This window comes from Nothoprocta perdicaria, unplaced genomic scaffold (assembly GCF_003342845.1).
Source record: "Nothoprocta perdicaria isolate Ctin4 unplaced genomic scaffold, notPer1 scaffold_9, whole genome shotgun sequence".
NCBI lineage: Eukaryota > Metazoa > Chordata > Aves > Tinamiformes > Tinamidae > Nothoprocta > Nothoprocta perdicaria.
Window position 1 is genome coordinate 7,589,179 of NW_020456198.1, and position 25,103 is coordinate 7,614,281.

The window sequence follows — 25,103 nt, forward strand, 5'->3', positions numbered from 1 at the left end:
AGACTGCTCCTTTGCTTATAGACCATAGACCCAGTATCGCAGCAGCTTCCAGGCACTCACTGACGAATTCCACTCATTCCACAAGAAAAAATAAAACAAAAAGGTCAAACTCAGGGCCAGTGACCAGCAGAGCTGCTCTGAGATGAGCAGAGAGATAGGACCTTGCAGAGCTGCGTCAGGCATGTTCGGTTTGGGGACTTGCTGTGCCTGGGATACAAACCATCCTCTGAGCTATGGGCCTGGCAAAGCCAAGAAAAACACTTGAGGACTGGAAAATTAATGTTTCCGCAAGACGGCCCGGAGGCTCTCCCCCGGGAATCAGGGATACAGCTTTGGCTTCTGCCAAATTCTGCCTTATGTGAGCAGAAGGTCAAAAGAGATTTCTTCACATAAAAGCTGGACACAACCAGCCAGATCTAACAGGAAGGAAAAGCAAGAGATCAACTCACTGTCAGCCCTGTCCTTGGCCTCCGGACCAGTCCCTGCAGTTAAGCCACTTGCCACCTAAATGCTTCCCACTGCCAAACCCTTGCAGGCACAGCCAGCTCTAGCCCATCAGCCATAGCCACACTGGCATCAATCTCCAAGTTGGGAATATGGGAGGGAGCAAGTGGAACGGGTGCTCTCCCAGGAATGAAGCCTGAATGTGGAGCTGCAGCATCTCAGGAACGGCCAAGGACATGCCAAGGTTGGAGACACCAACCAGGCTGTGACCACAGGCAGGGTGGCTGCAGACGATGCAGGGGGGCTGGCAGGGGACACCTCGATATCACCCGGGGTTCAAACCTCTCCCCTGAGCAGCATCCCACTGGGAGACGCAACCCTTCCATACACAGGTGCTGCTCCTGAGGGGAAATAAAAGGTAGGATGGGAGCAGAGCGGACTGGGATAAATCCCAACAGATTTTACCCCACCAGCCCTCGTCCCTCCCTCCCGGCCGCCTCACAAATAAATTGTACTTTGGTGCAAAGTGCGGCTGCTCTCCCTGTCACCATATGCTGTTAGCATCTCGTTAGCATCTGCGGTAATTAAAGAGACAGCTGCTAACGAGCAGGAACAGGCATACATCATCCCCAGACCTTCCGACAACACGCCTGTCTTGGAAATTATGTTTCATTTGCGAACTTGGCTTCATTAAGTCAGCTTGGAAAAGTGAGAGAGGGGGGAAGAGACCCAAGGTGGGTGCTGCACTGCTTATGGATGGCTCTCTTGTGATGTGGGAGCACCAGGCTGACCACAAGCCAAGCCACGTTGGAAAGGAAGGGTCTCTTGGTCTTTGTGTTCCACCCACGTGGAAAGGAAGGGTCTCCTGGTCTGCAGAGCTGTCTGCGACACAAAGACCAGGAGGCCCTTCCTTTGATCGTTTATAAAAGCTCCTTGTGAAACTTTCAGTAGGGAAAAAACAGCTCAGATGAAGCATGAGACTGGAGCAGCCTTCCCGGTCACAACTTGATCCTCTGCTCCCTCCTCAGCCCAGAAATTCCCCTCTCCTGGGTAGCCTTGGTCCTGGCTTTGCATGGGCCTGTTGTATCCAGCCGGCTGTGAGAGGACCCGATACCAGAGCCAAATCCCTTCAAAAACATCCTGAGCGTTGGCCTAGCTGGGGTCACATCCCCCTTGTCATCAAATGCAGACAGGAGACGTCTACTGTTGTGTCCATGTCTCACGACCAGGAATGCTGCTACCAGATGACAACAGTGTGGGGCACACCCCTGACACAACCAGAGACCATCAAACTGAAAAACGATCGGAGAAACTAGCAAACCAGCACCTGCTTTTTGACCTGGCCCAAGTGGCAGCACCAGGATTATCTCCCACAGGGTGAGGTCCAAGAGAAAACACCTACGGCCTTGAGACGGGCCACCCCGCTAGCAGATCAGGAGCTAACCCTGTCCGTGTCCACGCTCCTTGCCAGCCCCGTGCAGACTGTGTTCAGCTCCGGGGGCAATAACGGAGCAGGGAGGCCACGGGGGCCCCTCAGGGCTGCAGGGGAGGCCCTGGCCCGGACCCCTTGTGCCGCCACACGCGGCGCGGGCCTAGGCAGGCGGAGCTGCTCACACTCAAACCCTCTTTTAGATGTAGCTCATCAGGCGCCTAATATTGGGCATTTTTCAGCGCTTGTCTCCATTTATCCCTCTCCCTTTCCCTGGGGCGTCTCATTAAGAGCCTGATAAATGCTACCAGAGCGCCCCGTGAAAGCCTTGCAGACTGCAAGTGCTGCCCTGCCTTGGTCTGAGGCGCCGGGAAGGGAGAAACAGGCCCTGGAGCCCCCGGGGGGGCTCTGCCGGACGCCTGGGCCCGCTCGGCCTCGTTTACACGCACAGTTACCACACTTTGGTGCGAGTGTTTCCCTGCCGGCTGCGGTACCTGCTCCAGGCAGCGCACGGGTTTCTCCTGCTCCCGCTGCCACCTGTGATCAGACACATGGAGGAGGCCCCGTGGGTCTCCTCTGGTGAGGCCAAGCCGAGAGGGAGCCGTGAGTGCATCCTCCAGCCTCCTCCTGGCTAACTCGAGGGGCCGCAGCAATGAACTTTCAACCACTTCTTTAGGACAGCGATCCCCAGCACCGTGAATCTCCTGCCAGCAGCCTCATCTCGGCGCTCTGAGCATATTCCTCCCATAATTACGTACCTCAAGCAGATTCTTGCCCTAACCACAGATGCTGGGGCAATTCTTCCTGCCCAAGCCTTGGCTAAGTCAAGTACTTCACAAAGAGAGGGTGCCCTGTTTGCATCCCCATGTCCCTCTCTCCCTGTAACTCCTTATTTAGACCTACCCCAACGGGAGCTAGGTGCCTGGTGCACTCTGGCAGAAGACAAGACTGTGCAATAACCCATGTAGGTGATAAATTAACTGGTCCAAAGCAGCTTCAAAATGAGATTAAGTCTTTGTAATCTATCAAGAGACCTCACACCAGCCAGAGAAAGCAGTCAGATCATGCACACAAAACCAGCAAGGTCCACAAAGGCCCCTCTGAACTTTAGAGGACACCCAAAGCAAAGGGGAGAGGGATTCCCCACTGGGCAAAGCTGTGGCATGAAGAAGAAGTAGTGAGTTTGAAATCTCTCTTTGAATGGCACAGCTTTTCTCTCCTCCACCCCTGGAAAGCAATCTCCACTGTATGCTATAGCTAGATTTTTATAGATACAGGCTATCCCTCGACAGAGGCAAAGAGCCAAGCGCGTGTAAGTGATATTATAAATCACCTCTCGTTGACGATCACTTGAGTTCTGCACAGACTCCTGCTCGCTCTCATCTCTTGGCTGGAAATGGTTCAAACCCTCTTTATCTTAATGAGGGATGAAATCCCACAAAAACTGCCGCGTGCCACCCAGCTTCGCTGAGCTGATGCCAGGCAAGATCCCAAGAAATGTCTCAGCTGATTGACAAACCAGCAGCAAGTCCACAAAGATTGTCCATGCAGCCCATTCGATCCCAAAGCGCCGCAAGGATTGAGCTGGGGGCACGTAGGCTTCAGCTAGAGCAACATAACCTGCAGAGCCTTGGGAGGGGAATAAACAGGAGAAGGACAAACACTTGGGAGAAGATATCACCCTGCCTCAGTTTCAAAACACTGTGTGTTAAGCAGGCAGGAAGAGACTTCGTTTCTCCATTTCAGCTACATCCCCAGAAGGTGAGCTGCAATCACTAATCACATTTCAGAAATAAAGGATGGAAACCAAGGCCTGGAAGTCATCTGTACTCCACAAAGGAATAGCAGAACTCAGGAGAAACATGATTCCTGCAGGTTCTGCATAACACACTGCCCCAAAACAGCGAGAAAGGAACCCACCTTCCCTCCCACCCTGGGTTAGCAACCCCTTCCAAACTCACCTTCAAAAACTTGTACAGCAGAAACGTAAACCAATTCGTCAACATCTTCTCTGCCACTGACTCCGTTCTGTAGAGGAGGCAGAGAACAAAGCCGTCAGGAGAGTATATTGAAGGTCTCTGATGTTTCCCACAGCAACCTCAGCCTTGGACCTTGGCTAAGGTTTCTTAGGCTTTAAAAGGTCAGACCTGGAAAGGCAGGAAGCTGAAAGCAAACGGGCATGAGGAGGCAGCAAAAGCTCTAGGAGTTACTATGAGAAAGATCTAAAGATAGTGCTTGGTAAACCATAAAGAGCTGGGCAGTGCAAAGCCTGCCCCGGCTGCAACGCAAAGCCGAGCCACATCAGCCCTCCAGGAAGGCAAAGCAAACTGGCCTACAGCATATTTGGAGAGCTGGAAAAAGTGGAGAACGATACTGCGGATGCCCATCAGACACCCGGCTTTCTACCTTCCCCTGGTAGCTTCTACTTACACGAAGTTTGTTTCTTTTCTCAAGTCCCCTTGAAAATGGAAGGACTGCGTAAGAAACCCAAGCTAAGTGAGAATCACCAAACCTTACTTGCAGTAAGGAAGAGCAGGACCCAAAGGAACAGCTGAGATTGCCATGCAAGGTCAGACCCCAGTGTTCGTTCCCACGACAGGAGCACCTCCTCCTAGATTGCTGAGTGCCTGATCCACCTAGAAAGCCATCTCCCACCTGGAAGGTGCTGCTCTGACTACCTCACTCAATGCTGCAGTTGTCCTGAAACGGGCCAGCATCGCCACTAACCACTACTGCGTCACATGCGACTTCCCAGCAACATCCAAAGTAGTCCTTGGTCCCTACAGCCTCTAAGCCCAGGACCCAGCAGAGGAACAGGAAAGACAAACAGCACAAACACTGGAGGGATAAAGAAAACCGTCCCCATCCCAAACTGTTCCAGCTCTCTGGGCAAGGTCTGTTCAAAAATAACAAAACACCAGAGAAGAGAACACCTGGTCACTGGTACTCAGTGATGGGGAAGTTTGGGGAGACCAAACTGAGTACCTGTCACCGGAGTCCACTCTGCTTCCCTGTCCTTGGACCTGGATCTGGTGGCTCTTGGACAAAGAAGCAAAACACTACAAACTAGAGAGGGCAGCAGTCCATGGAGAGCTGGTGTTGGCAGTCATTGCTCAAATGTTGGTATCGGGGACCTCTGAGAGTCTTTTGAGAGCTGAGGGACTCATGCGTCTGCAGCCCACGTGGTCTTGGCTAAAATGGAACACTAGATTTAGACGAGATGATTTTGATCCCAATGTTTTAGGTCAAATTTATCCCCAGGGCTAATACAGCTGAAAACAAGGGGATTAAAAGGAGAAGGGAATAATAATCAAGGGTTGGAAGCTCAAGATGTTTTCCAGGCACCTTTAGAGCACTGCTCAAAGACCCAGTAACAGGCTTGGCGTTTAATCCTTAGAGTCTGTTCCCTGCCTGTATGGTGGAAATCCCTGGTCTTCTGTGTCTACTGGGGGTGATGTAGGAGCTTGCAGTGAATGACGTTGCAGCCACCTCTGCTCCAAAAAAAAGCCTGAAAAACAGAGCGGTGCCTCTGAGATGCTCCTGGAGATGCAGTTGAAGGAAGCAACCAGAACTGCCTTTAGAAGATGTACATATTGGCCTCTTGTTTGCCAGAGGTAAAGTTCCAAGGCCAAGCTGCACTGTCCTGCAAAGCGCTTGGGCAGGGGACCTGCCTGTATCTCTTCTGCTGGACACAGCACCACTCAGCTTGCTGCTTCCACCACCCCAGCAAAGAGCCCGTATCCAAAGGAGGAAGAGGAGGGCCAGGCGGGCACAGCGGTGCTTGCAGCAGGTCCCAACAGGGCATGGGGTCTGCGAGGTGCTGGGGCTGCAGCAGGAGAGGGAACCACCAGGTCTGCAGGGAGCTGAACGTGGCACCAGAGCCGAGTGTAACACGTGGGCCTAGGAGGGCTACTTAATGTGTCTGCACCGCAGGCTCTTCCTGCTGTCACAGGATTAACATTCACCTTAACAAGTCCATTATTTTTGTTTTTAAAGGAGTGAAAGTGACTTTAAAAACGCCAGGCAGCCCCCCCCGGAAATTCTCCAGTTATGCTTGTTCAGCTTATCCATCCATTAATCATCAGATCAGGCACTTTCAAATGCAGATGCTCACAAAAGCACAAGCAATGCTAACGACCTCGAGAGCACAACCGCACTCCCCTTACACCAGGGGAACGGAGAGAAAAGAGTCGATTCAAGAAACAAAAACCAGGGAGAAACCAAATCTCAGAGCCAGCCTGTGAGACAGGGAGGGAGGCAGGGCAGAACGACTCCTGGCAGCAGATGGTTTGGGGAGGAAATCCACTTTCCCAGAGTTATTCAACCTGACTTGTGGTCGTATGGACCCTTCCAAGCCTTTCCCCTGCACTAATGGGCTTAGCCCTTTTTGCCCTCCCTGGAACAGCAGAGCCCTCCTTAAACCATTAGAGGATGGTAATACCTGAGGCTCTGAAGGGAAGCCTTCCTGCACCCTCTCAGGAAAGATTAATCCATTGGGGGAATAAAAAAGGGCAAAGGAAAAGGACGTGGGGAGAAATCCCAGGGAAAGGGAGGACTGAAGCTATTCCACAGACATCCTCGCTGCTCCCAAATGAGGTTCATCTTGCAGCAGCTTCCTCGGCTCATCCGGGAGCCCGTGCCCCAGCCCAGGCTCCAGCGGATATTCGTCTTCATCTGCATTAGGGCCAGATGCCACAGCAACGAGGGGATTATCCAATAACGAAATAAATAAATAACAGCTCTCCCCAGTTAGATCAATGTTAATCCCCTCACTCTGGGCACTAAGTACATTCTCGCACCCAACAGCAGGGCTAATCAAAAGGGTGGAGGAAGAACAGCCCGGAATGCCACTGGCTTGGTGACACGGCCACAGGAAGAGCAGAATCTCGTCCTGAAAGGTGACAAGTGGAGGCACAAGGGAGGTCCTGGTTGGGGGACCTGCTGCCTGTGCGACCCCTTCTGCTGCTCCACGTGTTGTGACGGGCCCTCGAGCAATGGTCCTTGGCTGGCTGGGCTCTCGCTGGGTCCGTCCTGGTGCTGCTCCCCAGCTCAGACACACACCGCCGGCCTCGCTCACTGCCTTTTATTTATATTTTATTGATTCGCTTCATTCCAGAGTCTTGCTCCGATGGCAGCAGCCTCACGATGCTCTGAGCCCCAAGAGCCGAAAATACAGCTTTAATATTTCAGCAGAGCCTGCTGTCTTCAGTAAACGGGAGCGGGATAGTCAGAAGAGCCTCAGGATGTGCCTGGGGAGCCGCGACGGCACCTCCAGGCCCCATTCCTCTTGTAACTGAGCCCCGTCTCTTCCACCCCGCCTCTCCAAAACGCAGCCTGGCCCTGCCACCAGCACGGGCTGGTGTCTGAAGGACGCCCGGCTTCCCTCAAGCCTTTGGCTTGGTGCAAACGCCACGGCCTCAGCCCCAGCCTGCGCAGGGAGGGCGTTGCAGGCGTCACTGCACATCCCCGCAGGCGCCAGAGCGGGGCAGCGCGGGCAGCACGGCACGGTGGGCAGCAGCGGCACTGGCAGAGCTTATTAATTGTTTTTTTGTTCAGCACTCGGTGTATCTTTCAATATTCATCAGCGCGAGATGAAGGGGAGCGCAGAGCTCTGGTTAAATATTGATGGGCCGGGAGGGTGCGCGGCGGAGCCTGGCGCGCTGCCTCCCGCTCGCGCGCGCCCCGCCAGCGCCGCGGACCCGCTGAGCCTGCGCAGGAGCCCCCCGCGGGCCTCGTGAGGGAGGCCGTGGGGAAAAGGGCACCCCTGCCCGCCGCCAGCTCGCAGAGGGACCCCCCGAGGGCCCCGATGGCAGGGAGACATTCGGGGCGAGGGGGAAAGCGAGGGCTGCCCCGCGACTCCCGCGTAGGGCAGCGCCGGCGGCAGCGCTGCTGCAGGGACTGCCCCACTGCAGCCTCCCCGCTCCAGCACACGCTGCCAGCCACCACGGAGCTGTCACTGCCGCCCTCCAGCCCACGTGGACCTGTTTGGACCTGTAGGGGCCAAACTGGAGTGAGAATCTTGCCCGGGCTGCAGCTGGGCATCCGCGTGGCCGGACAGGGCGGTCCTGGTCCCCACAAGGCGCCTCACTGGGCAGCACCTTGCAAGGAGGCAGGGGAACGTTTTACCATGGGTTTCATAAAGTAAGTGCTGCCACAGCCAACACGAGCATCATTGACTGCATCCCTGAAGGACCCCAACCCCTGTGTGGGCAGCTGGCAGAGCTGGAACCACAAGAGACCCTAATGATCCCAGCGGAGAGACTGACTGCACCATAACTCAATGCCTCTGGCCCCCAGTGTCCCCTCCCCAATGGTCACTCACCTCCGCAGGAGCAGCTTGGGGTGGTTCTTGCTCTCCAGGTTCTTCTCGATGAGGTCGGAGAGGAGCTGCTTCAGCACCCCGGTGGCGTACTCCATCTCGCCCTGCAGCGCCGTCATGATGAGGGAGGCCACGTTGCCGCGGTCCCGCATGGAGAAGCTCCGCTGCGCTTCCAGGGTGCGGATGAAGGTCAGCAGGAAGTGTTTCTTGTTCAGGAGCTGCCCAAAGAGGGTCAAGGACTTCTCCACATTTGCCTGTACCTGCATGGAAAGAGCAAATGCAAGGGATAAGCACTGGGGTGATGAGGAGGTGGTGGTGGCTACGCCTTGTGAGACCTGGTCTCGCTCTCCTCCCACGAATATGTGGTGAACTTCGTAACACCCTTCTGCATCCACACTGCCAGGATGTCGCAAAAGACACCACAGGGAAGCCACAACTATGAGCCAACAGCAGATATTCCCACAGCCGATATTCCCACAGGATCCATCAATGGCTGCAGGGGACGGTCTTGGCCTTCCCATCTCGGTCACTTAGCGGCTGCCTCATGGAAAGCCGGGCGCTGGCAAGGGCTGGCAAGGCACCGACCTGCCTCCCTGCCCAGGCGACCTCCCCGCTGCCTCGCCACAGCCAGCACCGCAGTCTGTGTTGCCTTCAGAGGCATCTTCTATAGGCAGCTTTAAATTTCCCGTGCCACAAAGTCTCCAAATGCCCTGTTTCTTTGGGGGAATGGAAAAGTGTAAAAAAAGCAGCTGTATTTACTCTCTCTGTGTTATTAAACTTGCTCTTTGGTGAACACGCACAAAAATTGCTAATTTTTATTCCAACTAACAGCAGGGCCAAACCTCATCCCAAATCCTGCACAAGGTGCCCTTCGGATATACCCCTTCCCACCACCCATTGAGTGAGTAAAGCTAAAATCCTAAGCTCTGTTGTGCTCCTAAGCACAACTGCCTGGCTCGGGGATATGAACTGAACTTCACACAGGGAAAGAAGCAGTAGCAGAAACCCGGGTCTCCAGCACTCTAGGCATGGACTGAAATATTCCCCTCACTTCTGAGGCGGCCAAGGTTGTATTTCAGGATGTACCTGCTTCTGAACTGCCCGGCAGCGACTGCGTTGGGCTCCTTTCATCTCTGCACTGCCTTCATTAGCCCAGCTCTGGTCAGCAGTGACCAAAGTTCTCATCAGAAATGAACTTTTTTTTTTTCCTTTTTTTCTTTACACACAACATTTTCCCATTAGAAAAGATGGTTTCCTCTGAATAAAAGACTCGCTGTGGTAAAATGTCAATTTTAATGATTTTTTTCCCCTTGTCTTCCTGATTGGGAGAATAAGTGAAAAATTTCATTTTGTGTCGATATTTGGAGACAAAACAACACTTTTCATTTCAAAACATCAACTCAAAATGAAGAACAGGGTTTTGACACATCAAATCATTTCACTTCAATCAAAACTTTGGATCATCTTTCTTTAGTTCAGAGAAATTCCGCGCTGTTGTGATTTCCCCCTTCCAAACAGCTGCTGTTTCCCAGAGGATGAAAAAATTAAGTCAAATTTTTTAAAAATCTCCCTTCTCATCCAGTTCTTGTCATTCCTGCACTCCCACTGCATGGGCCCAAGGCTCACAGTGAACTTCCCTGGCACCATCATGGACAAACAAAGTATGTGAGGAATAGACCTCTCCCATCCTGAGATGTTCCTAAAGGGAGATGCGTCAGTGACAACCCTCTGTCCTTGGGGTCTCTCCATCTACTCTCCCAGAGCCACCAGCACTCTAGGTCACCTTCTCCAGGAGTCTCTCTTGCTCCTCACTGCACGGGGATCTGGAGGCATCGACCCTGCTGACTCTGGCAGCTGCAGTGCAGCAGCACCAACACTTCCCCTGCCCCATCTCAAACCTCTGGGCAACAAACTCCGAGCCTGCCAGCCCCACGTCGACCAAGTGTGTCCCCATGGCCACACTTTGCACTGCAAGGGCCGGTAAGTGCAGTGCAGGAGCAGAGCCCCAGCATTGAGAGCACCGGTGCCCCGGCACCACGGGCATCAACAAGGACCCTGGTGGCTCCTTCGGTTCTAAAGATGCTCCTGGTGCACCTTTGTTGGTGGCAATACCTGACCTGGCTCCAGCACCACTGCTGCACTGGAGACATAGTCAGATGTGCCAGAAAAGGCTGGTCAGGTCGGGATTGGAGAGCTCCAGAGCCTGCATCCCAATCCCTGGGCTCTCCCAGGCCTGCCCTGGGGTGGCCACGGCCATGCAGGGCTTCCTCCCTTCAGCACCCAGAGGTGCCCAGGGGATGGAAGAGCATGGCAGTTCCCACCTGGAGCTGCGCTGCCCTCCGGAGACACCGGGATCAGACGGCTGGATCCGAGGAGAGCCGCCGTCCCGGCGGGCGGAACAGCCAGGGCTCGATGAGCCGGGAAACCAGCCCTGTCCCACAGAGAGCAGCTCTCACCGGGGCCTCGGCAGCGGGGCCGGGAGGCGGCGGTGAAATATCCATCATGGGCCGGCGGAGCGAGCTGGAGCCCGGCCGCGCCGCAGCTCAGCTCCCTGCCTGCCCGGGCCCCGCGTTCAACTTGCCCATCATTAGCAGAAATAAGGGAACGATACCGAATTAAATATTTAATCAGGCTTAAACTCGCACAAAGCAAGGAACCTCCCCCTCACGAGCCTAAAGAGAAAGGGAGCTGGTAATGACGCTCTAATACTTGGCTGCGGATTAGCGTCTGCCCGAGCAAGCGCCGCTTCCCTCCCGTCACTTGCAATAGCTAATGTTACACTCCGAGTAAAGAGACAAATAAAAGCAAACCTGATTGAATTATACCAAGCTTACACAACTGTAGTTGCTTTATTTAATCTCTTTTGGGGTTGTTTTTTTCCTTTTGCTCCTTTGCAGCTTTAACTCTTAGTTTCCCAGGCAAGGTTGAGCCTGTATTCCCCTCCCTAGTGGGATGTTCTGAATTTGGGGAGCTGGAAGTGGGATAAATCCACAGCGCCCTGCCCAGCCCCCTGCACTCCCTCGGCCAACGCAAAGTCACTCCACCACAATTTCCTCCTCGGGGCTCTCGCTTGGTATCATCTTGTTCCCTTGCGAAGGGGTTGCAGCATCGGCCACATCCCCGGTCAGGAAGGGTTTCCTGCTCTTCCTCGGTCTTCCAGGGCTGCGGGAGCCCCCGAAACACACAGTGCAGACACCCAGAGGGGAGGCAGAGCGAAGCCCGACCCAGACAGGCAGGTTCAAGGGGTGTCCTCCCCACAGAGCACCAGCAGCTTCACTTCCAGGGGCCACTGCTGCGATAGCGGCCGACACCTCTCTGCCCTTTGGGCAAAATAAAAAAATACACGAGAAAGAGCACAGCTGAAGCTGGAAACAGGCTTTTGCATGGACAAGACCTGTAAGGGACCTTGTAGGGAAAGCACGGAGGGCTATGTCACACCTAGAGCAGCAGTCCCTGGCCATGAAACGGAGCAGTAGCTCCGAGAAGCTTGCAAGCCTGGGCTGCGAAAGGAAATCCACAGAAACAGGGTTCCCACAGCCTGCACGGCTGGGATTAGGGAGCAGAGCAGCAGCACAGGCTGCATCCCCCGCCGCGGCCGTGTTGCCTGCAACATCAGCACGTGCACCTGCAATTGCTAGGAGCTCGTTGCACTGCAATTTGTAACCATGCATCTTGCACCAGGGCCGATTACTTCTTCTAGATACACTGTGAAGCCCACGTGGACATTAATTACTGCACCAGGTCAGCAGCGAGGGGAAGCTGAGGTCACCCCTCCTCGCATCTCCAATCAAGGGGCCCGAGCAGCCTGGCAAGCAAGAAGCCAATTGCTGTGCAATTGCATGCATTAAATTAAACAGAAGTGGGGAAGCCAGGCGAGGAGGGGGAGCTGGTTTGGGGAGCAGGGGTGGGTTTTGCACAGGGGAAATGGAACCAGGGAAGCAGACAATGTCAGACAAGCCTGCTGGAAACGAGCGGCTGGTCAGGCATCAAACAAACCCAATTGAATAAAGCAAGTGCTGTAGAAAATGACAGCAGCAATGATATTAATATAAATATTGATATTAACGTCAGAGAGCACAGCAGCCATTCGGGGGTCTGCACTCGCGTGGTCTGGCACACAAGACGCTCCCAGCTGTGGAAGAACAGGCCAGTGTCCAAGCCCATGTGCTGGCTGAGGAGGCGGCCTGGGGGCAGCAGGATGTCCCTGGGCTGCTGTGCCCGAGCAGCAGCTTCGCCTCCCAGCCGCGGCTCCGCGCCAGCAGCAGAGCCTGCTCAGGCGGGAGCGCTCCCTGCAAGGCAACGGGGAGGCCCATGTCCTGGGAGACCAAACGCTCCAGCCACGCGAAGGCCAGAAGGGCAGGACAGGAGGCCGGGCTCTCCTCTCTGCAGCCACATGGATGCATCTCCGAGCAGCGCCTGGGGAAAGCTCCCAGTGAGGGGTCCTTCCAGGAGGACCTCTGCACCACGGAGCAAGCCAGGGGCAGCGATGCTGGGATGGAAGCCCAGCTGCCCTGGCAGGGCACCCTGGAAAGGCCAGACCAGCTCCACCAGCACCTCCACAGGACAATTCGGGCTGTATATGCCAGTACTCCAGCCTGTAGGTTTCCTACATGCCTCCTGCAAGGCAACAGCTAACCAAAAGATGCTGCATGCACAGATGCTGCAGGAATTGCCTTTCTTTGTTGTTTTTATCAGCATCCCCCGAACACTTCACCCTCTCCATTCCTGCAATTTACCCCCTCCAGTGCCTCAGCGTGGGGTCACTCCCTGTATGTGGAGGAGCTCAGCTATGGAAACAAGACCTTTCTGTCCCTCCCAGCCAAACTATTTCCCTCAGGTGATGTAGTCCTCAACATCAACAAGGGGATTTCACTACAGAGCAAGGCGGGGACTATGAAGCCCAGACCCTTCCTGGCACTTCTGAGCACAGGGGATAGGGAGTGCCCAAATTCCCACGGAGCTGAAAGACGCCACAAGGACCAAGGCAGGACACAGTGCTGCACTTTTGGCAGTGTGAAAAGGCTGAATCAATGCGTGTCCCACCAAGCTCTGGGCTTGGGGACTCCATCCTACTCCGAAGTGCCCACGATTCCCTTGTCCAATGGGGAGAACAAGGTACTACGGAGGTCGATAAGCAGCACCAGCCCACCACACCATCCCAGAGCCACATCCCCAGCATCGAATGTGACACAGACAGACAGGCACACACATCACCACACCTCCATCTCCTTCAGCACAGGATGGTCTTCAATTCCCGGGAAGAGCACCCGCATGGCATAGGTGCGATAATCCAGGAAGGGGATCCCAGCGCCATCCAGGTCGTTGGTCAGTTCATTAATGTCAGTCTGCAGCTCAGCAAAGGCTGGTGAGGAAAGAGCAGAATTAAGGAACAGGGTTACTCTGAGCCCCAGCCAGAGCTGTCCTTGCTAGTGAGCCCCTCCACACCCAGCATTCCCACCCAGCTCTGCTGCTCGCCCTGGCACCGCAGGCTGGGGGCCCTCGAGGCCACTTCCAGGCACACGTGGGCTTTGCATTGCCCCCCTGCCAGTCTCACTGTCCCCACTGTACAAATGGAGTAACTGAGCTGCAGAGAGGAGTGATGATTTCCCCAATGAGTGAATCAGGTGGCAAAACTGGGAGCAGCAACACCAAGTCCTTCCGCCCCTTCCCAGAGACTCCAATCCAGGATCCCAAAGGTCCGGCAGGCAGCTGGGAATGGCAAGGCTTGAACACAGCACTAGCTTCTGGGAGAAACGTTAGCTTAAACCACAGGAATGTCCTCATTTCATTTTGACCTAAATAATCCTCGAGAGTAGCTCTGAACACACCCAGCCCAGCACCTCCCGATCAGAGCAGAGACGGCTACGGCTCCCGAGGGAAAGGAATGGGGGGAGGTCCCAAACCTTTAATTGCACCTACAGGGAAAAGCTGACGGGAGAGAAGTCCTAGAGATGCACCAGGGAAAGGGGTGGGGGTAGAAAACCCTCAGAAAAATCAAATTAATGGCACTTTAAAGGAAGCTGAAAGCAAGGCAGAGGACTGCAGGCTCGTCAGCCTGATGAGAAAAAACAAACCGTCAGCTTGAAAGGCATGCTATCTTATCTGTAACTAGTGGGACTAGAAAAGAGAAAAGGCAGGGAAGAGATTGTGCCTTTTAATTAAAAGCAGATCCTTTTATCTGCCAGCTGTGGAAGATGAGACACCATCCCCTCCACCAGCTCCCTCCCCGCTCCCTGTCACTACTGCCATCCGCACGCGTGTTTGGGGATGGGGATTTGGGAAAGCAGAGGGTTTTATTTCTTTTCCTCTTTTATTATCTTGTTTCAGGTGCCTGTTCCTTGCGCAGCCCCTGGGCTGGTTGTGGTGGTGGTTGGCAGGGTCGGGGCCTCAAGAGTTGGCTCCAGGGGATAATGGGCAATTAGTTTTATCAGCAGGATCATACAAGGAATTCTGTCCAATTTCACAGCATCCGTCTGTCACATAATGAGAGACCAATTGCCTGCTTGTACACAGCCCTCTCTATCTCACCTTGTTCCCTTTACTCGCATTTGGAGAAAAAGAGAATTCCTTAACTGGAAAATCCTCAAATTCCCCAAATGAGTTAGTTTCCTCTGATTACACAGCTTTGCCCATTCCCATTCCCCCTGTGAACGGCAACAGGAAAAAGTGGGGGAGCACAAAGGCAGCTCAGGGTGATGGAAAGAGATTCCAAGATTTACACATTAGCAGGTATGTTGAAGTGTGAGGAAAAAGACCCAGAAAGCAGGAGCTCGGGGCGCCCAGCTCAGGGCCACCCCGTCAGCAGAGGCGGCCAAGGTCACTCACCCTCCTTGCACTCGAGGGCCACGCGGGACTCCAGGTTGTCCATCTGCAGCTGGAGGCGCTTCAGGGTGCGGTCGGCGTCCCGGGACTTGCGTTTGTAGGCGATGAGGACTATGATGATGATGAGGAGGAGCAGCCCGCCGCCGCCACCGATGCCAATGATGGCGGGCAGCGTGAGCAGGCTGTCCGAGTAGATCTGCAGCGTCCCCGGGGAGAACTCGAAACCTCCGGCCTTAATCTAAGCCACGGGGAAGGAAAAGGGTCTTGGCTCAGTGCTCAGGCAGGGGGCACGCATCTCCCTACCAAAATGCAGCGTTCAGAGCAGCCTTCCCGAGCACACTGAGAACCAGGGGATGTTTTCAAGCCCTGGGAAGGGATGGGAAAAATGCAAGATGTTCCCCAGAGCCTCCCTGAGCTGCAGCGGAGCCCAGAGAAACAGCAAAGCCGCCCAGATCCAGCCTAGCAAGGTGGCAATCAGGGAGATGGCTGCAAGCGCGGGGCAAACACCAGCGGGAGCTCGTCCGGAGCAGCTCGGCTCTCAGGGCCGCGGCGCTGCCGAGGCGCGCGCCCAGCACGCGCAGCTTCACGTCTCATTCCAACAGCACTGCAACAGCAGCTGGGATGCAAAGCGAGTTCCCTGACGGATGGGGAGCCTGGAGGGACTGTGCCGGGTCCCTTTCAACTGTGTAAAGCCAGGCAGACCTGGAGCGCTAGCACTGCTGTGCTGCAACCTGACAGACAAAGAGCTTTACTTACAGCACGAGCTGGGACTGGGGGAAGGAGTGGGAAGCCCCAGATGCCTTGGCACCAGCTCGGCCTTGGCACCCAGCAGGGAAGGGAGGCTGCTGGCAGGGACAACCAGGGCCACCCAGGGCACACTAATGCCAGGCTGAGCATGCCAGGGAAGGGAGGAAGCATTTGGTCCTACCAAACACATAATTAAGGAGAGGGATGCCTGGGGAGCAAGAAGACAGATCCTAGGGACTGCTCCTACATAGGCACGGAATAACAAGGCCTGATTTGGGAAGGCCCAGCGGCACTGGGAGCCTCAGATGAGGGACACAGCAGGGCTGGTGCTAGGATAGAGACAGGGCACGTGGTCACCCTGCGTTTCCACCTCCCCACGCGCAGCCCGACCTGGCAGTATTACCGTGACTTTGTGCTGGCCGGTGAGGTTGGGCGACTCGCACAGGAGCTGGGTCTCAGACACCGTCAGGGTGCAGGGAGTCTCCCCGATGAGCACGGTGTAGTTCAAGCGGGAGTTACCAGCAGCTGGTGGGAGCAGGTTCCTGCCCTTTGAGGGAACAAGAAACCACTCTGTTAGTTCTCACGCAACAGGGAATGTTTGAAAGACTCATCATGGAGCAAACTGGTGCTCTCACTGTGCACGACTCTGTCCCTGGGAGAGGCAGAAAGTCCTCTCCACTGAAGGACACGTTCCTGTCCCTCTGCCACTGGGTGCAAGCTGCCAAGAAGGACTGAGGCCGAGGCACCAGGGCCCTTACCTTGAGGATGAGAGGAGAGCTGGGCTTCAGCTCCAGCATCCCCGTGGGGCTGAGCGGCTCGAACACGGGGTCCGGGTAGTAGACGAAGTTGGTGGTGTTGACGATCAGCAGGGCCTGGACGTTATCCATGATGAAGCCGATCTCGTCTGGGCGGTCGCCAACCTCCGGAGGGCTCCGCAGGGGGTTGTCGATGGAGGGCGCGTAACACACCATGGTGGTGTCATTGTAGACAGTGCAGTTCTGCAGGGGACACAGATGGAGATCAGACCTGGTTCCTAGCAGCTGAGGTCAGGATCTGACCTAACAAGGATCTCCTGCAAGCAGTGGCTCTGCTGTGTCTCCAGACACAGATCTCGGGCTCAAGATAACCTTTCCTGAGGCCTCTCTAATATCAGCAGGTACCACATTCCACCCCAGAAGACTCCTGTTTGCAATGGAAGTGCAAGGGATGCGAGGCGGCCACTTGCTGAAAACACAATCTTTACACGGCTGCCCAGCAGAAATCCCACGAACCTCTACAAAGCTGCCATCCCTTTCCACACTCAAGCATCTCTCATGGCAGTACAGGGACCGAGGCCCTGCAGGGGGAATGTTGCCTTGGTGCCTCTCTTCTAATGGCAATGACACGACCCCATCAGGACACGATACCCGATGGCTACAGGATATACTTGATATCGTGTTGCAATGGGATGGGATCTCTCCTCCTCATGCTCCCACTCCGCTCCCAGCCCCACCATTAGCCACCATCACTCACATTTTCCCTTTCCGAGCTGGAGTACTTGGCCCGGATCTTGGGCTCTTTGATGGTAGCCAGGTTGGTGCCAGTCACAGTGAGCAGTGTCCCACCACTAGAAATGCAGAGAGGACAGGTTAGGAGGGGTGGCAGTGGCACGGGGTGCCCAGCTCTGCGGAGGGAGCACACACCATCCCGCATGCACCACACTGCCCCCAGACCCGCTTATGCCACCCAGATGTCACAACAGGTGGCAAGATCTTACATTTGCTAACACTGAATCATCAGCTAACCCAGGGGCCAACCGGAGACAGGAATCCTGCCTAATAACACAAACATCCCACTGGCGTGGGTGTCTGAAAGCAGCTCCCAAGCCTTTCAGCTAGAGGAATTGAAGTGCCCGTGACAGGAGAGCCTCGTTAGGGGCAGGTCTGCTCTCCCCACCGTGTCGGGAGTGGGCAACAGGGCAGCCCAGTCCTTGCAGGGCTATCCCCACTGCTCGGCGTTAGAAGCCCCCCAGTCCTGGAGAGCTCGGCCGTGGCCCTGGGGAGCTCGCTCCTCATCAGCACCCTGGGGAAGGTTTCCCTTGGCACTAGCACTTAATGCATTCCTTTGCCTCCTCTGCAGCCAATTCAAACCTTTTAGAAAAATATGTAAACATTTTAAAAATCCCCCGATGGGAAATATTTTAATTTTATTCACCGACACCAAATGTCAAGCTCAAATTAAGCAGATCCAAAGCACTCTCTGCTCTCGCCCCCTGCCAGGCTGAGCACTGCAGGCCAGGAGTTAGCAGAGCCTTGGTGCCAAGCCATTCCTCACGCTTCCCTCTCCACGTCCCTGCAGAATGGCCCAGAGGCTATTGCAACAGCAGGGAGGAGTAGGGAATAGGACAGGGGCTGCATGTGGACAAGAGTGCTCCTTGTGTCCCACTACTTCCCCGCAGGCCAGCTGCAATTCCCCTGGATTCACCTGTTGATGCTCCACTCGGGATCGATCTTCTGGATGGTGGGGTCCTCCGTGTAGTTGTACTTCACCTCCGGGTTGCTGAGCTCTGCGCGGTTGATGTTGATGAGGATTGGGGACCCGCCAGGGCTCTGCCCGGGGGGCGTCCTGCAGCGGATCTCACGGGCGCTCCTCCTGGGGGCACAAACACAAGCTCCATCAAACATCCAGGGAGGCAACCGGCATCCCTGGCTAGACAGGAGGGCACAGGGAAGCCCATAAGGGGCTGGGCTGGTCTCCCTGCCTCACTCCAGCTCCCTCTCCTCTTGTGAGGCTGCTAGGGGGGAAGAGAGAGACGAGGGAAAAAAAATAAAGAAATGAAACAAAAGGCAGCCAGGAAAGGCTGAGCAGCTCCTGAGCGTTCCCATTGCGCGGCTGCTGCAAACAGCAGCGATTAGGGCTGATAACCAGTAATTACTGCAGGAAAATATTTAAAGAGCCGCTCCATTATCATCCCTAATCTAAAAATTATCCACTTCATGCCTCAGGGCTTTGTGCTTTTAGAGAAAAATCCACGTTCTTTGGGCTCTTCCAGGAGCCTCTGACAGAAAGAGGTTTTGGAGGGAGAAATTCCTCCAGTTGCCAAGGTGGGGAGGTTTTCCCAGTGTGCCCACAGCTCCCCAGCACAGGCTCCCTGCCACCGGGGTACCTGAGGGTGCCACCACCTCTGGGGACACACGTCTCCCAGTTGCCTCCACCGTCCATGCCCTTACCATGAAAAGGCGCAGGGCCGTCCCCCGATGCTCACAGTGACGTTGCTGCCAGCGTTGAGGTGGCTTCCTTCAATGGCAATCCAGGTGCCACCAGAGAGAGGGCCCCGGGCTGGGATCACTCGGAAGAAAGTGGGCGTCTGTCACAGGAAAACAACAATCCTGGGGTTTGACCCAAACTGGCTGATTTTGGCTGAGGACCAAAATCCCCATCTCAGGGCATCCATGAAGGTGAAGGGGATGCCAGGAAGCTGCTCGCTGCCAAGCAGAAGGTGCTGTTTGATGACAGCAGGGCATGAGGGTAAGGGCTCACAGTGCCAAGAGCACCTCAAGGAGGCAGAGCACAAAAAGTCTCAGAGAGATTCAACCAGAACGACCCAGGTCCTGCGCAAAGGACTCACATGTCCCCCAGGGATGAAGATGATGAGGGCAGTTTTCCATCTCATGCAGAAAACAGCCTGACCAGCAGCAGCTCAGAAAGCAAAACCCCATCCCCTAGAAGGCCAGTGTCACCTCCCACCCCTCCTGTAGACACTGAGCGGCCTTACCACGAAGGTGAAGCTCTTGGGGGACATGGCCCTGTAGTTGGGGGAGCAGTCCTGGATGCACACTTCCACACGGGCGTCGTGGACCTTGCTCGGGCTCGCGTCTCCAATCTCACACACAATCCTAAAGGAGGCACAAAAGAAGCCCTCAGTGCCCCTGCACCAAGACAGTCCCTGGACCGTGGTGGGGACAGGCCAACAAAGGACAGATGTGACACGAACGTAAGGTCCCAGCAGTCAACAGGTACATGAGAAACCAAGGGAGTGGCTGTTGGTTACTGCCAACCTTGGGGACGGCTTCCCCAAAAACCTTGGGCTTGTCACCATCATCATGCAGAGCCAGCAGAACCACCTGGTGCTTCTCTCCCAGTCCCGCCTGGTCAGCTCCATGTTTTCTGTGGCCATGGAGGATGGCTGAGCATATATGTACCTGTCCCTTATAGATATCGAGGTGACTCGGAGCACAGCAGCCACCCTCCCAGGGCACTTACTGCTCAGCGCTGATGTACTCGCTCTCGATGGGGATGCACATCACTTTGCCAACACGAACACCCCAGCGAACGTCCTCAAACTTCAGGCCCAGGTTCTCTCCGGTGATGGTCAGACGGGTCCCTCCTTGCCTAGGGCCCGTTTCGGGTGACAGCTAGGAGACAGCACAGCACATGAGCCACGGGACCAAAGCCATTGGGTCTGCTGGCCGCAGCTTCACGAAACGCCTCCCCGGGACACAGCAAGGCCCACGTGGCCACAGGTCATGAACTGGTCACGTTGCTGCCCACGCTGCGGACCAGGTCACGCTGCAGCCACCTTCTGTGTGATCCCTAGGATCCCACTGCACAAGGATGTGGGATGAGGCTGTAAAGTGAGGAAAGAGACTGGCTCTTTACCCAGTCTTTGGTGATAACCAATGCCAGAGCACCGAGTGCTTCAATGCCTGAATCCACTCACCTCCGGACTGGTCCTATGTACCTGGGGATGCCATCTCCAGGCCCAAGCTCTCCTTGAAGGAGAAACCATCTCCACTGCAGAGCCAGCAGTGACTGTGCAGAGTCCTTCCCTCCCACCCGCTGCACGGGAGGCAGAGGGAGGCCGGGGATGAACAGGTCTCACTAGCCCCAACCAGGTCTCTCTCACCAGCAAAACCTGCGCCAAGGCCGGCTGGGCAGGGAGGCGAACCCGTGCCCAGCGCCGCGCCTCATTTAGCGGGATGATTCCCAATAAAGCGCCCAGGTGTGGTCTGACAAAGGCCGCAGGATGACGGATGAGGGGAGCTGCGCAGGCCCCACCGCTGCCTCTAACGAGGTAATTACAGGCAATTGAGCACCCGGGCTCGCCGGCCCCAGGGTCCGGCACACACCTGCGGCGCTAACCTGAATTAATGGCAGAGCTGGGCACCAGGCTGGGCACCGGGAATGGGGACGTGCCACTGGCAACACAAAGCTGGAGAGGAGGGTGAGGGAAAAGGCAGCCACTGCATGGGGATTAGGAGGAGAGTCATCAGGGCTGGATCAGCCCGGCCAGATAGAAGGGAGGTGGATCCTGACACAGGAGGAGGATCCAAGACACTGCTTGGATGCAGGTGAGACCTGCCTCTGTTCCGCACACAGAGTTGTCCTGTAAGGCTGAGAGCCATGTCCCCAACCCCAACAGACCCCAAAAAGAGGCTCTTTGTAACCACAAACTCCCCAGTGCAACCCCCCTCTTTCCAGCTCCGCATGCCCAGCACCTGGACTCCACAAAGCACAAGCTCCTTCCACTGCCAGCCCCCCACGCTGCTGCAGCCCTGGGGCCCAGTCTGCCGGGCACCTCCTCCTTGCTCAGGAGGAGCTCCGAGATGTCCTCCCTGGCTCCCATGTGCCACCCCCAGCCACAAGGAGCAGAAGGACAGAGGGGACCCACAGCACGGGGTTGTCCCCGCATGCCCAGACCCAAAGCACAGCACCACAGAGACAGGAGTGATCTCCATGAGCAAGGCCAGGCTGCAACGAGCACCACTCGGGGTTAATCACCATTCCTCACATTCTTCCAGGCCTGCTCCGCTTCAGGCTCTGCTGCTCGCCTAAACGTGGCCGGCGCAAGGCCAGTCCGGGGCTCATTAGGGCAGCGGCAGCAAGCGAGCGGGGCTCTTCTCCCGAAACTGAGCTCCGCAGGGGCAGCCCACAGGGAGCAGCCGTTTGCTGGGCACCTTGAAATGAGCGTTGAAGGCTGCTCCAAGGCTGCTCCAGCCCGTCAGGCTCGTCCTGCTGACACGAGCCGCGCGCAGGGAGAAACGAGCCCGGCAAAGGCAGGCGGCCGCGCGGCACAGGCAGGTTGCGGCTAGACCAGCTGTGCAGGGGGAAGCGGGAGCTGCCCAGGAACGTGCAGCCTGTGCCCAGGGTCCCCTTTCCCCGCTCCAGCCCTGACAAACACCACCCGCCTTTTGCTTTTCTTCTAATTGGTTTCACAGGCTCCTTACAAACGCACAGGTAAATAGTTTGTGCACGGGCACCGCGTTCGCTCCCAGTTCCAGGGGCTGGTGCCAGGTTCCAGATCCAAGAGCAGGAGGATGGGACATGGCGGTATGCGGCACAGCCCAGCACTAGGCATGGCCTGGCACAAGCCTGGGGGCTGCTTCTCACCATTAAGAGCAATGAGTGAGGGTCTGGATGAGACCAGGGGAAAGTGCAGAGCCACGGTCACCTCCATGCAACATAATCACCTTCCCATCCATGAAGAAATCCACACCCCAGCTCCCTGGGCTGGTAAAGAGGCTCCAAGAGGCAGCTACCATGCAGGCAGCAGTGCTGGCAGGCAGCAACGTGCCCATGGGGACATTCCCTTCCCCTGCCACCGGACTTAGCACAGTGCTGGTGACCTGCAAGAGGCAGGCGGCTTTGGGGAAAGGCCTGACTCTCATTTCCAGCTTTCATCAGATAAGACACTGAAACCCAAATAGATTAGACACTGTGCTAAGACTCCGGTAATTAACAGTGCCAAGGCCTGCCTGGCCTGGAAGCCATGGGTAAATAGAACATATCAAATAGAATTACCCGCCAATTCCTCCTAATGCACTTGGAGGCAGGCCCAACAGACATGTTAACATTAATATACACACTCTTATTAAATGAAGGTCATAAAAACTGTCAGAGACGCAGAGATGATGAACTACCAGCCCCAGCAGGCACGGCGGCAAGAGGAGGAGCAAGCTGGATTCACGTCTTTCCCGGGATCCTCCATCCTCGCGCAGGAGGAAATCCCAGAGACGGATGAGAAAGTCAACGCAAGCCACGGACACAGAGATTTAGCCCTAGAAACTGAAGAGGTGATGAAGAACAAAGGGGCCTTGAGGGCCAAAATGCTCAGAGAAACACGGAGAGGACTGAGATGCTCTGAGGTGCCAGCTCAGAGCCCTGTCACCAGCCCCAGCCCAGTCCCGCCGCGAGGCCGCCGCAGCGCAGGACCCGTGCCCGCCGTGCCCGCCTACCTTGGTGATCTTGGGCTCGGTGCAGCGGCTGTTGCCGTTGCTGGCGTGCATCCAGCTGCTCTCGGGGGCCAGGCAGTGCTGCCGCAGCGAGCAGCGCCTCTCGGCCACGCACCAGCCGCACTCGAAGCGCGGGTCGGCCTTGAGGCACAGCCCGCAGCTCTCCCGCAGCGCCGAGCACTTGTACAGGTGGGCTGCAAGGGGAGGCGAGCACAGCACGTCAGCACGGCCCCTGGGGACCTGGTTTCGGCACCAGCTCTCATAGTCCCCCAGCTGGAGCAGCAGGGAGCCCTCCCAGATGGCCAGGAGACACCAGCACCCTCCATCTGATGCAGAGCATCCTGTAGGATGCAGGGCTTCTTGCATCCAAGTCTCATGTTTAGGGTATCACCCAAAAATCAACACAGACACAACCTGAAGCTGGGGCAGGGGACACGGGGCTGCTTTCCCACCGAGTGTCACATCCCACACTTACCTTGGATGTTCTGGGGGTTGTCGATGACGAAATTCCCATTCCAGACCACAGACAAGTTGACTGGCAGGTCACTGATGTCATTCCCTTCGTAGAAATACTGCAGGAGGGGAGAGAAGGAAACAGAGCCCATTACCCAGCGAAGCAATACAGCCCAACGAGAGGCATGGAGCGGTGTTTGAGACCATAATGGGGCACCCAGAGGGTTTCCAATAGATAAAAGGTCTCAAAGAGCTGGTATCTGCAGAGCAGGCGAGCAGAGAACTGCTCTGAGTGCCCATGTACCAGGAGCTGGAGCCCCACGAGGGGACCAAACCCTTGTCACACCCACTCTGCACATCACCCCCAGCTTCGAGGGTGCCCAACAACACAAATCACATCAAGTCAGGGCCGCGTGGCCAGGGGTGCTCCGGAGCCAGCAGAGCAGGACATCAGTCCTCGGGGAGGCCCCAGGAGAGCCCCTGCAACGACCAGCACCACCGCTCCAGTTCCTGCTACTCTGAGGCTGCTGGTGAGCAGAGGCAGGCTGGAGAAGATCCAGGCCTCCCAGATTCAGGGAACCTGGGACATTCTCCAGTCCTCTGCCAGACTCTCTGCCGCGTGGATGGACCCCTCTCCAGCAGACCCTCTGCTCCTTCCCCTCTCAAGCCCTGGTCAATGTGAGTGCCCAGTGGCGAGCGCAGACTGCCCCGCTGCTGCCGGCCCCAGCGCGAGCCCAGTTGGCCCAGCAGGGCCAGGACATCCCCCTCCCGGCCTGCAGAGCTTGCGCAGCCTCCACGCAGCTCCCCGCTGGAGGAACACGCCACCCACCCAAGATAAACCTTGGCAAAAGCTCCGAGATAAATCACCCTTGGGCTGCATGGACGAGCGGAGGCCGCGCCACGGGGCCGGGGAAGCCCTGCTCTCATCTGCTCGCCTGTTTCCACGCACCACAAGCTGCCCCGTGCGCTGCCGGGCCCCCAGCAAGCCCAGGCAAGGGCAGCTCCCGTCCCAGCGCCTCCTCCCCTCCCAAATCCTCGCTCGCTGCCTTGCAAGCCAAGCCCAAGTCCTGGCAGCCCCATCAATATTCCCCGCACAGCCTCCGCACGCAGGCGGAGAGGTTTAATCGATACGGAGACAGGAAGGCAGTCGGAACCGTCCCTGACAGCTAATGACCTCCTTCGGCAAGAGATTCTCCGCTCCTCTCCGGAGAAAATGACAGGCGTGTCAGGAGAGATTAAATGAATGATTCATGGGTTGCTGGAGTTTGTTAGGGAGCCCGGCCGCTCGCCCGGGCCCAGCCCCTGCCTGGCGGCTCCGAGCGGGAGGCAGCGCCGCCCTCCATCCCTGTCCCGGCCATCCAGGTCCCAAACACGTTTCCGTAGGGCCTCGTCTGCCTCCGGAGCGGGGCTGACCTGGGCCCGCTGCAACCAGGGTGGAATCGCTTGCGCTGACGCAGCATCCCAAGCACGGAAGGAGCATCGCCAGCATTCCCGTTAGGCAGGATCTCGGCACTGCTGGTGAATCACAGAATCTCAGAATGGTTGAGGTTGGAAGGGACCCTTGGAGATCATCTAGTCCAATCCCCTGCTCAAGCAGGAACACCCTGAGCCTGGAGCACCCAGTTGCATCAAGCAGGTTTTGAAGACCTCCAGAGAAGGAGACTCCACAACCTCCCTG

The 25,103-nt window shown here is 56.2% G+C and overlaps 1 protein-coding gene across 2 annotated transcripts in view; it reads right to left on the bottom strand.

Moving 5' to 3' along the window:
* The window catches only part of PLXNA1 (plexin A1), a 125,071-nt gene that overhangs the window by 14,750 nt on the left and 85,218 nt on the right, over positions 1-25,103 (bottom strand). For both annotated transcript variants that reach the window (XM_026052545.1, XM_026052546.1), the window contains exons 11-23: positions 23,448-23,544; positions 22,976-23,166; positions 20,004-20,155; positions 19,516-19,636; positions 18,971-19,107; positions 18,225-18,392; positions 17,274-17,367; positions 16,520-16,759; positions 16,165-16,308; positions 15,018-15,252; positions 13,412-13,554; positions 8,196-8,452; positions 3,835-3,901 (exon numbers count right to left, since the gene is read on the bottom strand). In XM_026052545.1, the coding sequence (XP_025908330.1) occupies positions 3,835-3,901; positions 8,196-8,452; positions 13,412-13,554; positions 15,018-15,252; positions 16,165-16,308; positions 16,520-16,759; positions 17,274-17,367; positions 18,225-18,392; positions 18,971-19,107; positions 19,516-19,636; positions 20,004-20,155; positions 22,976-23,166; positions 23,448-23,544 (2,046 nt within the window). The remainder of the gene's footprint in view (positions 1-3,834; positions 3,902-8,195; positions 8,453-13,411; positions 13,555-15,017; positions 15,253-16,164; positions 16,309-16,519; positions 16,760-17,273; positions 17,368-18,224; positions 18,393-18,970; positions 19,108-19,515; positions 19,637-20,003; positions 20,156-22,975; positions 23,167-23,447; positions 23,545-25,103) is intronic.